At 40.2% G+C, this 15,000-nt stretch overlaps 1 protein-coding gene and 1 long non-coding RNA gene across 4 annotated transcripts in view; both read left to right on the forward strand.

Moving 5' to 3' along the window:
- mrgbp (MRG/MORF4L binding protein) overlaps window positions 1–8,418 on the forward strand; it is a 10,137-nt gene extending 1,719 nt beyond the window's left edge. The window contains exons 2-5 of the mRNA XM_062051924.1: window positions 4,939–5,060; window positions 7,390–7,471; window positions 7,551–7,625; window positions 7,717–8,418. Coding sequence (XP_061907908.1) covers window positions 4,939–5,060; window positions 7,390–7,471; window positions 7,551–7,625; window positions 7,717–7,913 — 476 coding nt within the window. The 3' untranslated portion in view covers window positions 7,914–8,418. The remainder of the gene's footprint in view (window positions 1–4,938; window positions 5,061–7,389; window positions 7,472–7,550; window positions 7,626–7,716) is intronic.
- Window positions 8,419–9,648: 1,230 nt separating this feature from the next.
- LOC133652965 (uncharacterized) overlaps window positions 9,649–15,000 on the forward strand; it is a 6,368-nt gene continuing 1,016 nt past the window's right edge. Inside the window, exons 1-3 of one of the 3 annotated variants that reach the window (XR_009826636.1) lie at window positions 9,649–9,742; window positions 11,726–13,365; window positions 13,561–13,680. This is a non-coding gene — a long non-coding RNA (uncharacterized LOC133652965). Of the gene's footprint in view, window positions 9,743–11,537; window positions 13,366–13,560; window positions 13,681–15,000 lie in introns of those variants that run through there. The other 2 variants (XR_009826637.1, XR_009826635.1) reach the window with 2 other exon arrangements.

The following is a 15,000-nucleotide window of genomic DNA, read 5'->3' on the forward strand; positions in this document are numbered from 1 at the left end:
ACTAGCGCCCTCTACCACCAGGAGGCGGGAGTCATTTAATGACTCATATTTGACACACGCAGCTACGGTATATTAATAAAACATAACTGCTTACTGTTCTTTTTAGCATATTCAATAGCTTGGACCATAAATCCTACTGAATAGCTCTTTATCTTCTTCCCTTTATGCGATTTTAAATGATTGAAATCAGCCTCCTCCATTTTGAAAATGATGACAGGTGAAGTGTCACTCGTGACGTGACGAGTTTGACCCGGCGGAAATTCTAGGCATATGCTAATTATTTTACGAAACGAGTTTGACCCGGCGAAAATTCTGACCCGGCGGTAATGCTAAGCATGCGCTAATTATTTTGCGAAACGAGTTTGACCCGGCGGTAATTCTAGGCAGGCGCATACTATATACCCGGCGGCAATTCAAGGAAATACGGTATTCTCGATTGCTAAAACAAAGTAGATGCGGGAAATATCGCTCAAAGGAAGACATAAAACTGTTACAGGAACATACCAACAAAACAGGAAAAGCCACCAAAATAGGAGCGCAAGACAAGAAGTAAAACACTACTCACAGGAAAACGGCAAAAAACTCTAAATAAGTCAGGGCGTGATGTGACAGGTGGTGACAATTGTTGCATCTGACCAGTCTACGTCTCAGGGAATTAAAGTCACTGGTCAATCCCAAATTCTTTCAGATGACATATATGCAGAGTAAGAAGGACCATCAAGACAGAATAGGAATATTATCATGTTTTACTGAAGCTTCGGGAGACCAGCCCACATCAATACAGTCATACCGTCATCTCGGGATGGTCTAACATTCAAACAGGAAGAGACAACTTCTTGAATACGCAAACAGCCCCCACCCTCTCCAGAAAGGAATACAGGCTCATTGTTCTACTACAGATAAGATATAAGAGAGTACTCCAACTCCTACATGGCAAGCCTTCAAGTTAACACACACAGTTTACTTGCGGACATAAAATGAAAGAATAGAAAGAGTGCAAATGGAAAAACACTAGCTGCTTTAAACATGACTATGAATAAAGAAAGTACTTTTAAACATATGCATTCTCCACACAGTACACCTACTTTGAGACAAGAGCTAGAGTGACGCATGCTTGGTTATGGTTTAAAGTCATATCCAACAATTGCGACAACGACTTTTTACTGTTGACTGAGTTTCGCTTTTTAATGATTTCTGCTGGTTGTGTGCCTCCCCATTTTTTCCACGCAAAAAATGTGCCTCGGCTCAAAAAAGGTTGAAAAACACTGGCAGGGGGGGTTGGGGCTGGTTGTGAATAATAACGTTGATAACAATATAAGTATAACATAACGTAAAAAATATTTGTGGAGGGGGGCGTGGCCTGCGGGCCTACTGCGAGGTGGGGTGTGCCAGGACCGGCCTCGAAGTCAGCGACAGGCAGAGGTGGGACCAAGTCATTGCTTTGCAAGTCACAAGTAAGTCTCAAGTCTTTGCCCTCAAGTCTTGAGTCAAGTCCCGAGTCAAGACAGGCAAGTCCCGAGTCAAGTCCAAAGTCAAGACTGGAAAGTCTCAAGTCCTGCATTTTGAGTTTCGAGTCCTTTCAAGTCCTTTTAACCACAGATTAATATTTTTACACAGATTGTGTATGCTTTTAAAACGCTGTATTTATTTATTAAAACAAGTGCATTTGAAATTGCAGGAAAAGTGCTGACATTGCAATTCATAATAGCACTATTAACCAGTAATTTAATAGTTTAAACAATTTTAAACATTTAACTCATTCCTTTACAGAATAAACACATTTGAAAAAACAAGTGCAACTGTACCTATTTGTACAAAAGTGTTAACATTGTATTTCCATGGCATATTGCATTGTAACTAGTTCTACAGCAGTTTCTATTCTGTTCTTACCTTATCTCATTGATCTCTTCTCATACTGTATGTGTGTTTATGTGTGCGTACACATGAAAAACATAAATGCATGAACATAACAATAAACAGAGTTGTACTTTTTAGATGTCAGGCCCCTATGCAATATGTACACATATTGTTAATATAGTATACATTTTAACTGACCTTTATTTGACTATGTTTGTCATTTTGTAAGTGGCTAAAATACGCGGTGCTGCTGACCGCCGTCTAACGTTATGTTACTGTGTGTGATACATTGACTAATGTAACGTTACGTATAGGTACCTCATGCAGCCCTGCTTAAAAAAAATCTCTTGACAAAAAGTATGAATAAGGTAGCGAACTGCAGTGGACGCAACATATTGTCGTGTTTGCAATGACGTTATAACCATAGACATCTTATAAGTAGACGCAGCATTGGCTGCTGTGACGCGAGCAATTTGGCCGCCATCTTGAAGTGGTGATGAGGAGCCGGCGAGCAGCCTAAACTGACAGTTGACAGGTAGAAAACAAAGACGTTGTTCAGCATTTTCCTACTCAAATGAGCGGACTGTTGAAAATAGGAATCGGGGGATTACTTTTCACGAGTAAGATTTAACATTAACATACTATTGGTTGTATTTTATGAAAATAATGTTACCACACAGTTGAGAAGGAGCAAAGATGTTCAATATTTGTATGTGAAAATCACAAAGAAATCTTCTGGGGGAGGATGACCCCCCTACAGTGGTTTGGTTTACAAACTTTCAGCCCCACCTAAAACAAAATTCACCAGCCGCCACTGATTATGATGCATTCTCATTTTAGGCAAAATATAAGACAATACTTTCTTAACAGTATAATTGTAACCAGGAATAAGTCTTCAAGTAACAATATTCAAATACTAACATTGTTGGGTAAGACAGCATTTGCTTTTATTCTGAATCCAGTGAAACAGATTGGTGGTTTTAGCTGATATAAAGACTTTCAGGTGTTTATATATGTTGAAGTATTTGGCAGACGCTTTTATCCAAAGCGACATACATAAAAAATACATATAAAACAATCACTGTAAACATGATCATTTAAGGGAAGAATGTTATACAAAATATCAATACAAAGTGTCAAGACAGAATAAACTCTCTGCTGATGCAGCAACAGAGATACAGTTTATAAGATATATAGATATCTAATGTATTCATACATTGTTTATGTAGGATATACGCATGTATATATAACCTAATCATATTGTTTATTCAACTTAAAAATAGCTGACCGTTTTTTTCCCCTTTCTCTGGGATTATATTCCCATTTTTGATCTGGGACGTCTGGTCATTTATAGCATATAAGAATATTCTATTACTGTTAAGCAAACTATGAATAATAAAACATGTGTCCGTTATCATAGCTACACGCATGACAAAAAAGCGCGTGAAAATCAGTGGTATTCAGTGAGGTAAGATGAATTAAATGCGCTGACAGTTCATTGCTCCTGCCAAATGAATTGCACTGAGTGGAGCGGATCACCACTCCAAGATGGCGGTCCCGCATCTCGTCTGCGCCAGTAGGCAGTAGCGCTCGATGCTGCGTACCTTTAGAAGATGTCTATGGTTATAACGTTAGCAGTGAGTTTACAGCCTCACTGATTTAACTACACTAACTACTTAGCCAATAAACGTTATCTTACATTCAAAACTTACCCTTCTTTGTGCAACTTCAAATGTCGAACAAAGTTGGAAGTTGTTGCGTCTCCGTCTGTAATATTCGAAATGCGTGATTTGCATACGGCAATTCATTTTTTGTTGACCAAGTCGTAGTTTTTATACCCGAACGAAACCAACTTCGGCATCACTTTTTCTCACTGACACGTTGTTTGACAACTCTTGTTCATTGGTTGTCCTGCAATTTGATTGGATGAATGCTGTGTGATGAAAACAACGATCTAATTTGATTGGCTGTTGTACTGAGAGCACACACGCTGACACACACAACACGCTGATAGACAGACACGTAGAAAATGAAAGATACGGAGCGCTCCCAAATAACTTTTTAAGCTTTGGGTTTTGGGGAAAGTAGCAAGTCTTGTCAAGTCAAAAGGCTCAAGTCCAAGTGAAGTCACAAGTCATTGATGATAAAGTCTAAGTCGAGTTGCAAGTCTCTTTACATTTTGTCAAGTCGAGTCTAAAGTCATCAAATTCATGACTCGAGTCTGACTCGAGTCCAAGTCATGTGACTCGAGTCCACACCTCTGGTGACAGGTGGGTAGATGGTCCACCTGGGCCTTGTTATCTAACCACCTGTCGCTCTGTATAAGCAGCAACCGGGAGGAGAGACGTTTTTTTGGAGCTGGGGGAGAGCGAGAGCACGACAAACATTGACAAAAAGACAATTTGCTGAAAAGCACCAAGAGACTTGTTCGGAAGAATAAAAACTGTCTTGTAACAATGAAACGGGCTCGCCTGGAAATACTTGGTGGTCAGGAGGACCCACTGGAAGGCAGTGAGCCCGTTTCATTGTTACAAGACAGTTTTTATTCTTCCGAACAAGTCTCTTGGTGCTTTTCAGCAATTGTCTTTTTGTCAATGTTTGTCGTACAGTTGCTCTCCCCCAGCTCCAAAAAAAACGTCTTTCCTCCCGGTTGCTGCTTATACAGAGCGACGGGTGATTAGATAACAAGGCCCAGGTGGGCCATCTACGCACCCGTCGCCGACTTCGAGGCCCGGTCCTGGCACACCCCGCCTCGCTGCAGGCCCGCAGGCCACGCCCCCCTCCACACTATTATAGTTAGACAAAAATATTTTAAACACAAACAAAAGTAACACGTTTGGGGATAAAATATTAGCATAAAACGTTAACATAAAACTGTGACAGACAGAAAAAATAGCAGCATTGACAGATTTTGACAGTTTGAGGGTGGTTTTGAATATTGACACATTAATTACATAATAATATAACTATAATAGACAAAAAAGAATGGGATACTGGTGGTGCCATAGCGATTTATCATCGTCCTGCAATCAATGCATTGGGCCGAGTGGTCATGTGACTTTCAAAATTAACAATGTGCAGGAGTCAACCGTCACTTCCACATGATCTGCATCCGGGACAAGTTCAGTCAGAACATCGGCCGCCAGATCTCCTCCTCGGTCATCTGGGATCACCTGGGATCAATGTACGACATGCAGGCGCTGGTGAGGACGCATTTATTTGATTTTCTTTCCCAAAGTAAATATTGGAAACCCATTTGTTCCAGGGTCCAACTGTGTAAAAGCTTTATTAAGTCTACACGTATGTGTAGTCACCTTTAACTTTATAAAGTGTAACGTGGAAATTCCTGGGGACATTTTTGATGGGCCTGCTATCTGTGCTGTGAACCCCTGGTTAAAAAAGCTAGCATAAAACATAGCCATGCTAACACAGAATGTTTTAATGGGAACAGTTAGCTGACTTGCAAGATGGCAAAGTATCAAAATCAACACATCCTAGGTTTAAATCATTAAAATGAGCTAAAGTGCTAGTATAAAACATTAGCATGCTAATACTAGCATGTTAACATACAAAGTTAGTACCGTATTTTTCGGAGTATAAGTCGCACCAGCCGAAAATGCATAATAAAGAAGGAAAAAAACATATATAAGTCGCATTTTTGGGGGAGATTTATTTGATAAAACCCAACACCAAGAATAGACATTTGAAAGGCAATTTAAAATAAATAAAGAATAGTGAACAACAGGCTGAATAAGTGTACGTTATATGACGCATAAATAACCAACTGAGAACGTTTTTCTGGTATGTTAACGTAACATATTATGGTAAGAGTCATTCAAATAACTATAACATATAGAACATGCTATACGTTTACCAAACAATCTGTCACTCCTAATCGCTAAATCCCATGAAATCTTATACGTCTAGTCTCTTACGTGAATGAGCTAAATAATATTATTTGATATTTTACGGTAATGTGTTAATAATTTCACACATAAGTCGCTCCTGAGTATAAGTCGCACCCCCGGCCAAACTATGAAAAAAACTGCAACTTATAGTCTGAAAAATACGGTATACAAAGATGGCGCCAAGTGTTAAAAGCCATGATTTTTAGGTTCAAACTAATCAAATTAGCTAAAATATTAGCATAAAATGTTAGCATGATAACAAGAAATGTCAGCATCCATCCATCCATCCATTTTCTACCGCTTATTCCCTTCGGGGTCGCGGGGGGCGCTGGAGCCTGCATACTTAATATAAAAAAAACATGATTTTTAGGTTTAAACAAATACAATTTGCCAATATTCTTGCATAAAACTATGCTATCCATGATGACATAGGAAAAGTTAGCGTACTTCTAAGGTGGTGCTAAGTATCCAAAGCCATGATGTTTAAATTGAAAGGAAAAATATTAGCATAAAACGTTAGCATGCTAATGTTAGCATGATAACAAGAAAAGTCAGCGTACTTCTAAATTGGTGCCAAATATCGAAAGCCAAGATTTTTAGCTTTAAATGAATCCAATTTGCCAAAATGCTAGCATAAAACTTTATCTTGCTATCCATAATGACATGGGAAAAGTTAGCGTACTTGTAAAATGGTCCTAAGTATCCAAAGCCAGGATTTTTTGGTTGAAAGGAAAAATATTGGCGTAAAACATTAGCATGATAACAAGTAAAGTTAGCATACTTCTAAATTGGGGCCAAATATCAAAAGCCATAATTTTTTAGGTTTAAACAAATAAAATTAGCCAAAATGCAAGCATCAAACGTTAACATGCTATCCATGATGACATAGGAAAATTTTGAATACTTCTCAGTTGGTGGTAAGTATCAAAAGCCATAATTTTTAGGTTTAAACCAAATTTGCCAAAATGCTAGCATAAAACGTTGGCATACTATCCATGATGACATAGGAAAAGTTAGCATACTTCTAAGAAGTATCCTAAGCCATGATTCTTAGGTTGAAAGGAAAATATTAGTATACAACGTTAGCAAGCTTACATTAGCATGAGTACATAAGAAAAGTCAGCATACTTCTAAGATGGATCCAACTATCAAAAACATTATTTTTAGGTTCAAACGAATACAATTTGCTAAGATGTTAGCATGATAGCATAAGTAAAGTCATCATACTTCTAAGAGGGCGCCAAGCATCAAAATCCATGATTTTTAAGGTTAAACATTCAAAAGGAGCTAAAATGCTAGCATAAAACATGAACACGCTAAAAAAAGCATGCTAACATTGGCATGTGATGGCGTAGGAAATGTTAGTACACGTTTAAGATGTCGCCAAGCATCAAAATCCATGATTTTTGAGGGTAAACATCGAAAATGAGCTAAAATGCTAGCATTAAACAAAAAAACAAAACAAAAAAAAAAGGTTGAACATTCAAAAGGAGCTAAAATGCTAGCATAAAACATGAACACGCTAACAAAAGCATGCTAACATTGGCATGTGATAACGTAGGAAATGTTAGTATATTTCTAAGATGGCGCCAAGTATTAGAAGCGTGTGTGTTTGGGTCCACAGCACGAGTCCGAGATCTTGCCGTTTCCAAACTCGGAGAAGAGCTTCTCTCTGCCTGATGACATCATCCAGGAAGTGAAAGAAGGTGAGACCTGATTGGCTGACGTGACACACATCAATGAAGTCCATCCTAATGCCAATCAACATGCCCCTTACCTGCGTAGGCAAGCTGGGCTCTGAAGAGGAAACGAAAGAAGAGTTCAGGATGGAGCGAGAACCTCCAGCGACTCACGAAGAAGGTAAGCGTTCGTGTCAACAACACCCGGCGGCGTGACCTCCTGCGCGCCCGGTCTCCGTGGTGACGCTCTTTGTCCCGTGTCGGCGTGTAAGGGAGCAACTCCTCGGTGAAGACGTCGGACCGCTCCAGCGGCAGCCGGGACCGGGAGAAGGGAGGGGCCGAGGGCGGAGCCACGGGAGGAGGAGGCGGGAAGGAGGCGGAGAAGAGGAAGCGGAGTCGAACCACGGAGAAGCTGATGTCGTCTTCCAACCCCGCGAGCCCTGGAGGAGCCAAAAGGAGGCGCACCTGATCCGTAGCGGGGTTACCTGTTGCCCTGGAAGCACCCTTCCTGTCACATGACGTGTGGGACAGGAAGCAGCTGGCGTGTCGTCAGAGCGCGCCTTCATTTAACTGCGCTTCCTCGTTTGCCACCTGAGGCCACACCCCCTCTTTAACCTCCCTGGTCACGTGACCTTTTGTTTACATGCGACTAGAGACAAACTCGGTTGCTTTGGATCAGCTGACAGGAAGCTGGAGGCAAGTGCACACAGGAAGTGGTCACAGCTGTCTGACTAGCATGCTCAATTAGCCTGCTAGCTTAGCCTTAGCATTAGCCTCGCGGAGCTGCTAGCTTTTTTGCGGTCCAAACTGCGAATGTTTCGCTGGAGAACAAAAAGCAATATGTTTGTAGTTGTTTTATTTTTCTCTACTTTTTGATGTTATTAGCATTTATTTTTACTCTATTTCCATTTTATTTTCGGTCCTTTTGTTAGGACAAGAAGCAGACGTTTCAGTCATTAAATGCGTTGATGAAACTCGTCCTTAATTTGACACAAACACACAGATGTCCGATAAATGCTTTAAAATGTAATATCGGAAATGATCGGTATCGGTTTTTTATTATCTGTATCGTTTTTGTTTTTTAAAATTAAATCAACATAAAAAACACAAGATACACTTACAATTAGTGCACCAACCCAAAAAACCTCCCTCCCCCATTCACACTCATTCACACAAAAGGGTTGTTTCTTTCTGTTATTAATATTCTGGTTCCTACAATATATATCAATACAGTCTGCAAGGGATACAGTCCGTAAGCACACATGATTGTGGGTGCTGCTGGTCCACTAATAGTACTAACCTTTAACAGTTAATTATACTCATTTTCATTAATTACTCATTTCTATGTAACTGTTTTTATATTGTTTTACTTTCTTTTTTATTCAAGGAAATGATTTGAATTTATTTATCTTATTTTATTTATTTATTTTTTAATTTTTTTAAAAGGACCTTATCTTCACCATACCTGGTTGTCCAAATTAGGCATAATAATGTGTTAATTCCACGACTGTATATATCGGTATCGGTTGATATCGGTATCGGTAATTAAGAGTTGGACAATAACGAATATCGGCAAAAAGCCATTATCAGACATCCCGACCGATAACTCAAAACCACTTTTGACTGAGTCATCCATCCATCCATTTCTACCGCTTGCATTTTAAACACCTTTTTAAAAAAAATATTTATATCTTAACATGTGGGGGAGTAATGTGTCTGCATGGCCACTGGGGGGCGCCAATAACCCTCCAGTAACACTGCACTCCCTATTAGACGTTTCCCATGGAAGTCTACTATCTCTCTGTGTGCGTGGAATCATACTTGTGTGTTTCTCTTCACATTTCTGTGTCAAAGCATGGGTGTGTACAAAAAAAGTACATTTTGTGTTAAAACATGTGTGCCTCTGTATAAATGTGTGTTTGTAAAGAAACGGATACATTTTGTGTGTAAAAAAACAACACGTCTGTTTACATTTGTGTGTGTGTTCTGGCAATGCTTACTTAATGGGGACATCGCTTTGTTTACACAGTCACCCTCAGGGGACCTCTGACAAAAAAAAAACAGGTCCCCTAAAGGGAAACCTTTTTAAATGATAGTCAGATCCTTTCTGAAGATGCCTAAGTGATTTTTAAGCTTTGGCCCATAAAATCATGTTTACTGGTTAGTTTGAGTGTGAGACATTTGCACAGCAGCCCGTGTATAGTTAATCACTTCCACCTGGTCCCCATAACCAAGGTGGTTTGTCTGCAGGAGATGTCGGCTAATGGGATACCAAAATAAGCTGTTTTAAACCAAAAGGTAAGCACATCTTTCTTATAAATGGAGATTATTGAATATAATTTGTACAAGAGCAATTTGTTCATAACCAAGTTAAGCCAAACAGTTTTATCAATGTTGTTTTCACAAAAAGCCTATACTAATTGTATTGTCATCTCAACTTATATATTTTACTACAAAGAGTACAAAGATATATTTTTTTGAGGGCAACTCAGAGAACCTTTACCAACAAGTGCATTTAAAAGCCTACTGAAATGAATTTTTTTTTTTATTTAAATGGGGATAGCAGATCCATTCTATGTGTCATACTTGATCATTTCGCGATATTGCCATATTTTTACTGAAAGGATTTAGTAGAGAACATCGACGATAAAGTTCACAACTTTTGGTCGCTGATAAAAAAAGCCTTACCTGTACCGGAAGTAGCGTGACGTCGCAGATTGAAGGGCTTCTCACATTTCCCCATTGTTTACACCAGCAGCGAGAGCGATTCGGACTGAGAAAGTCACGATTACCCCATTAATTTGAGCGAGGATGAAAGATTCGTGGATGAGGATCGTGAGAGTGAAGGACTAGAGTGCAGTGCAGGACGTATCGTTCACAACTTTTGGTCGCTGATAAAAAAAGCCTTGCCTGTACCGGAAGTATCGTGACGTCACAGATTGAAGGGCTCCTCACATTTCCCCATTGTTTACACCAGCAGCGAGAGCGATTCGGACTGAGAAAGTGACGATTACCCCGTTAATTTGAGCGAGGATGAAAGATTCGTGGATGAGGATCGTGAGAGTGAAGGACTAGAGTGCAGTGCAGGACGTATCGTTTTTCGCTCTGACCGTAACTTAGGTACAAGGGTTCATTGGATTCCACACTTTCTCCTTTTTCTATTGTGGATCACGGCTTTGTATTTTAAACCACCTCGGATACTATATCCTCTTGAAAATGAAGAGTCGAGAACGCGAAATGGATATTCACAGTGACTTTTATCTCCACGACAATACATCGTCGAAGCTCTTTAGCTACGGAGCTAACGTGATAGCATCGGGCTTAAATGCATATAGAAACAAAAGAAATAAACCCCTGACTGGAAGGATAGACAGAAAATCAACAATACTATTAAACCATGGACATGTAACTACACGGTTAATGCTTTCCAGCCTGGCGAAGCTTAACAATGCTGTTGCTAATGACGCCATTGAAGCTAACTTAGCTACGGTACCTCGTCAGAGCTATGATAAAAACATTAGCTATCCACCTACGCTAGCCAGCCCTCATCTGCTCATCAACACCCGTGCTCACCTGCGTTCCAGCGATCGATGGAGCGACGAAGGACTTCACCCGATCATAGATGCGGTCGGCGGCTAGCGTCGGATAGCGCGTCTGCTATCCATCTCAAAGTCCTCCTTGTTGTGTTGCTGTATCCCGCCGCCAATACACCAATCCCACCTACAGCTTTCTTCTTTGCAGTCTTCATTGTTCATTAAACAAATTGCAAAAGATTCACCAACACAGATGTCTAGAATACTGTGGAATTTTGAGATGAAAACAGAGCTTTTTGTATTGCATTCAATGTGTCCGAATACTTCCGTTTCAACGATTGACGTCACGCGCATACGTCATCATACATAGACGTTTTCAACCGGAAGTTTTGTGGGAAATTTAAAATTGCACTTTATAAGTTAACCCGGCCGTATTGGCATGTGTTGCAATGTTAAGATTTCATCATTGATATATAAACTATCAGACTGCGTGGTCGGTAGTATTGGGTTTCAGTAGGCCTTTAATTAAGAACATCAGCCTTGCTCCTAGAAACCTTTTGAATCGCTTTGAGTTGCTTTTGCTTTTCATTTGGACTGGTTTAGAGTCAAAGTAGCTCTAATTTAATGCTAATTGGTTGTCTATAAGGACTTCTAAGAAGTTATATGTAATGCTTATAGAGTTATGATGGACATCGGAGATTTAGGATATTTTAACAACCTCACATTGATTTTGTTTCACACATTATAGATGAAAGACAGATGTCCTGAAGACCCTGATGACCTATATGAAACTTCATCAGTCAGTGCTGATGAGTATGTTCCGCATACCACCTCTGAAATTGAAGATAGCCTGACAATAAGGACAAAACAGCCTTTTCGTCATGAATTCTTGCATGATCCTGGCTCAATAAGTCCTCCAGCCTGTGACAGCACAACAGTGGACCACATTGACTTGGACGTAAACCGCATAACACCTGATGTCACTGGAACAGAGGAACCCTGCTCAAGTCAGGAAACAATTGACACCGCAGTTGTTTGTGCTCCCCTCAAAAAACAGGGAAATAGAGTTTACAACAAAAGACATTATTGCTTGTATTGCAGTAAGTCTTATGCCAAGATGGCAAGGCATCTAGAAAGTGCACACAAAAACACATTGGAAGTAGCCACAGCTCTTAGCTTTCCAACGAGTTCCATAGAGAGAAGGAAACAGCTAGACTATATTTGTAATAAAGGGAACTATGCTCACAATGCTGCTATTATGGAGTCGGGAAAGGGTGAACTAGTGCCATTCAAACGACCACCTAAAGAAGCTAAAGGAAATGATTTTATGCACTGTGCATATTGCCAAGGACTGTTTACCAGGAAGGTACTGTGGAGACACATGCGAAGTTGTCGCCTCAAACCTGCATCAGTCACCCGAAAACCAGGAAAGAACCGTGTCCAGTCCATGTGCACATACACTGGGCCTGTGCCTTCCAAGTATATCCAAACAACTGTGGGGAGTAATAAGTGCCATGATTCCTGATCCAATCACAGAAATAATAAAAGATGACCATGTCATCACAGATGTTGGGCAGCACCTGTTGAATAAAAGTGGTATGTCAGCAAAAAAATCAACAATGTGTCAGAGAGAAGATGCGAGAATTAGGAAGACTGATTCATAATGACAGGAGAGTAACTACCTTGGGGAAAAAATGGAGGATTTTGTGAATCCTAAGAACCTCTTGGAAATTGTCAAAGTACTTGTGGCTTCGATAGGGACACTAACAAATTCTGGATTCCATCACTGGCAAATAAACTTGGGAATTCCCTGGTTAAAGTCAGCACACTCTTGAAAGCACACGGTTTGATAATGAACAATGAAGAGCTGGTAAGGAATACCACTCAGTTCCAAGAAGTCCACAGTGAGAAGTGGAACGAGTTGATCTCTGCAACAGCCCTGAGGAACATAGCTGAAGGAAAGTGGAATGCACCACAACTTATGCCCTTCACTGAGGATGTTCAAAAAAATGCATCAGTTTCTCAGTCCAATGCATGATGAGTGCAGCAGTGCGCTATCTGAAAATTCTTCCACAAAGGCCTGTTCAGACCTTACAACAGACAAAGAGAAGGAGAGGTAGCAGCCATGCCCTTGTTGGCATTTTTGTCAAGAGACACAACTGATCCTCATGAAGATGTTGATTGGGCTCTCTCTGAAGCATACTTGCCAACCCTCCTGTTTTTAGCGGGAGAATCCCGGTATTCAGCGCCTTCCTTTGTCTATCATTTCTTTCCCATCCTTTTGTTTAGTTTGAACTCAATTATAAGCTTAACATGGTATGTCTCCCACAGAAAGTGTTGTGGAAGATCTTACCAGAGAGGACAAAAACTGTTAATTTCTTGATAATGGTATGTAATGTCAATACTCATTTTTGTGGTTTGTTAAATGTATTCGACAGCATTCGCAGTAGTTTTAATGACAATATATGTCTTAATATTCTGTTATTTAGAATTTTTTCTGAAGTTCCATTTGGTTAGCACTCTCAAAGTGCATGTGGCCTATGGTAAGCATGACACTGAATGTTTATTACATTGAACCAACAGAAGAGGGGGCCTTTCCAACCACTGAGAAGGAAGAAATCCCACCCGCCAAGAGACTGAAACGACTTTCAAAAGAAGAGGAGGTATCCTCAGGAGATGGTGCAGTGACACATTCTTCCAAAGGTATACACAAACTGTTTTTTTAGTCAAGTTTTATCAGTCTTTGTTTTCTCACAAATAATGCAAATGCATATGTATGCATTGTTCTCTGTGGGTTAGAGACATTATAGGAAACAAATGTGTAACTTAAAGGCCTACTGAAATGATTTTTTTTTATTTAAACGGGGATAGCAGATCTATTCTATGTGTCATACTTGATCATTTCGCGATATTGCCATATTTTTGCTGAAAGGATTTAGTATAGAACAACGACGATAAAGATTGCAACTTTTGGTATCTGATAAAAAAAAGGCTTGCACCTACCGGAAGTAGCGTGACGTAGTCAGTTGAACATATACGCAAAGTTCCCTATTGTTTACAATGATGGCCGCATGAAGTGAGAGAGATTCGGACCGAGAAAGCGACAATTTCCCCATTAATTTGAGCGAGGATGAAAGATTTGTGGATGAGTAAAGTGCAAGTGAAGGACTAGTGGGGAGTTGAAGCTATTCAGATAGGGAAGATGCTGTGAGAGCCGGGGGTGACCTGATATTCAGCTGGGAATGACTACAACAGTAAATAAACACAAGACATATATATACTCTATTAGCCACAACACAACCAGGCTTATATTTAATATGCCACAAATTAATCCTGCATAAAAACACCTGCGTGTTTGTTATGCTAGCTCCTAGCTCCTATGCTAGCTCCTAGCTCCATAGAACACGCCAATACAATTCAAACACCTGATCAACACACACACTCACTCAGCCCAAAAGACCGTTCACCTAACCCAAGGTTCATAAAGCTTATATATTTTTAAAAAGTTACGTACATACGCAAAAAAAAGTTGCGCACATACGGTCAAGCGATCAAATGTTTAGAAGCCAAAGCTGCATACTCACAGTAGCACGTCTGCGTCTTTGTCATCCAAATCAAAGTAATCCTGGTAAGAGTCTGTGTTGTCCCAGTTCTCTACAGGCGTCTGTGTATCGAAGTCAAAAGTCCTCCTGGTTAGAGTCTCTGTTATCCGAGTTCTTCCATCTTGACTGCATCTTTCGGGAATGTAAACAAAGAAGCGCCGGCTGTGTACTGTTGTTGCTGACTACGTTCGAAAAATACGTCCATTTCGCACCGACAACTTTCTTCTTTGCTTGCTCAGCTTCCTTCTCCATAATGCAATGAACATGATTGCAACAGATTCACGAACACAGATGTCCAGAATACTGTGGAATTATGAAATGAAAACAGAGCTTTTTCGTATTGGCTTCAATGTGGAAGGCATACCCGTGTTCCCCGGGCTACGTCACGCGCATACGTCATCCTCAGAGGCGTTTCGAACCG

The sequence above is a fragment of the Entelurus aequoreus genome, linkage group LG07, assembly GCF_033978785.1.
Source record: "Entelurus aequoreus isolate RoL-2023_Sb linkage group LG07, RoL_Eaeq_v1.1, whole genome shotgun sequence".
Taxonomy (NCBI): Eukaryota; Metazoa; Chordata; class Actinopteri; order Syngnathiformes; family Syngnathidae; genus Entelurus; species Entelurus aequoreus.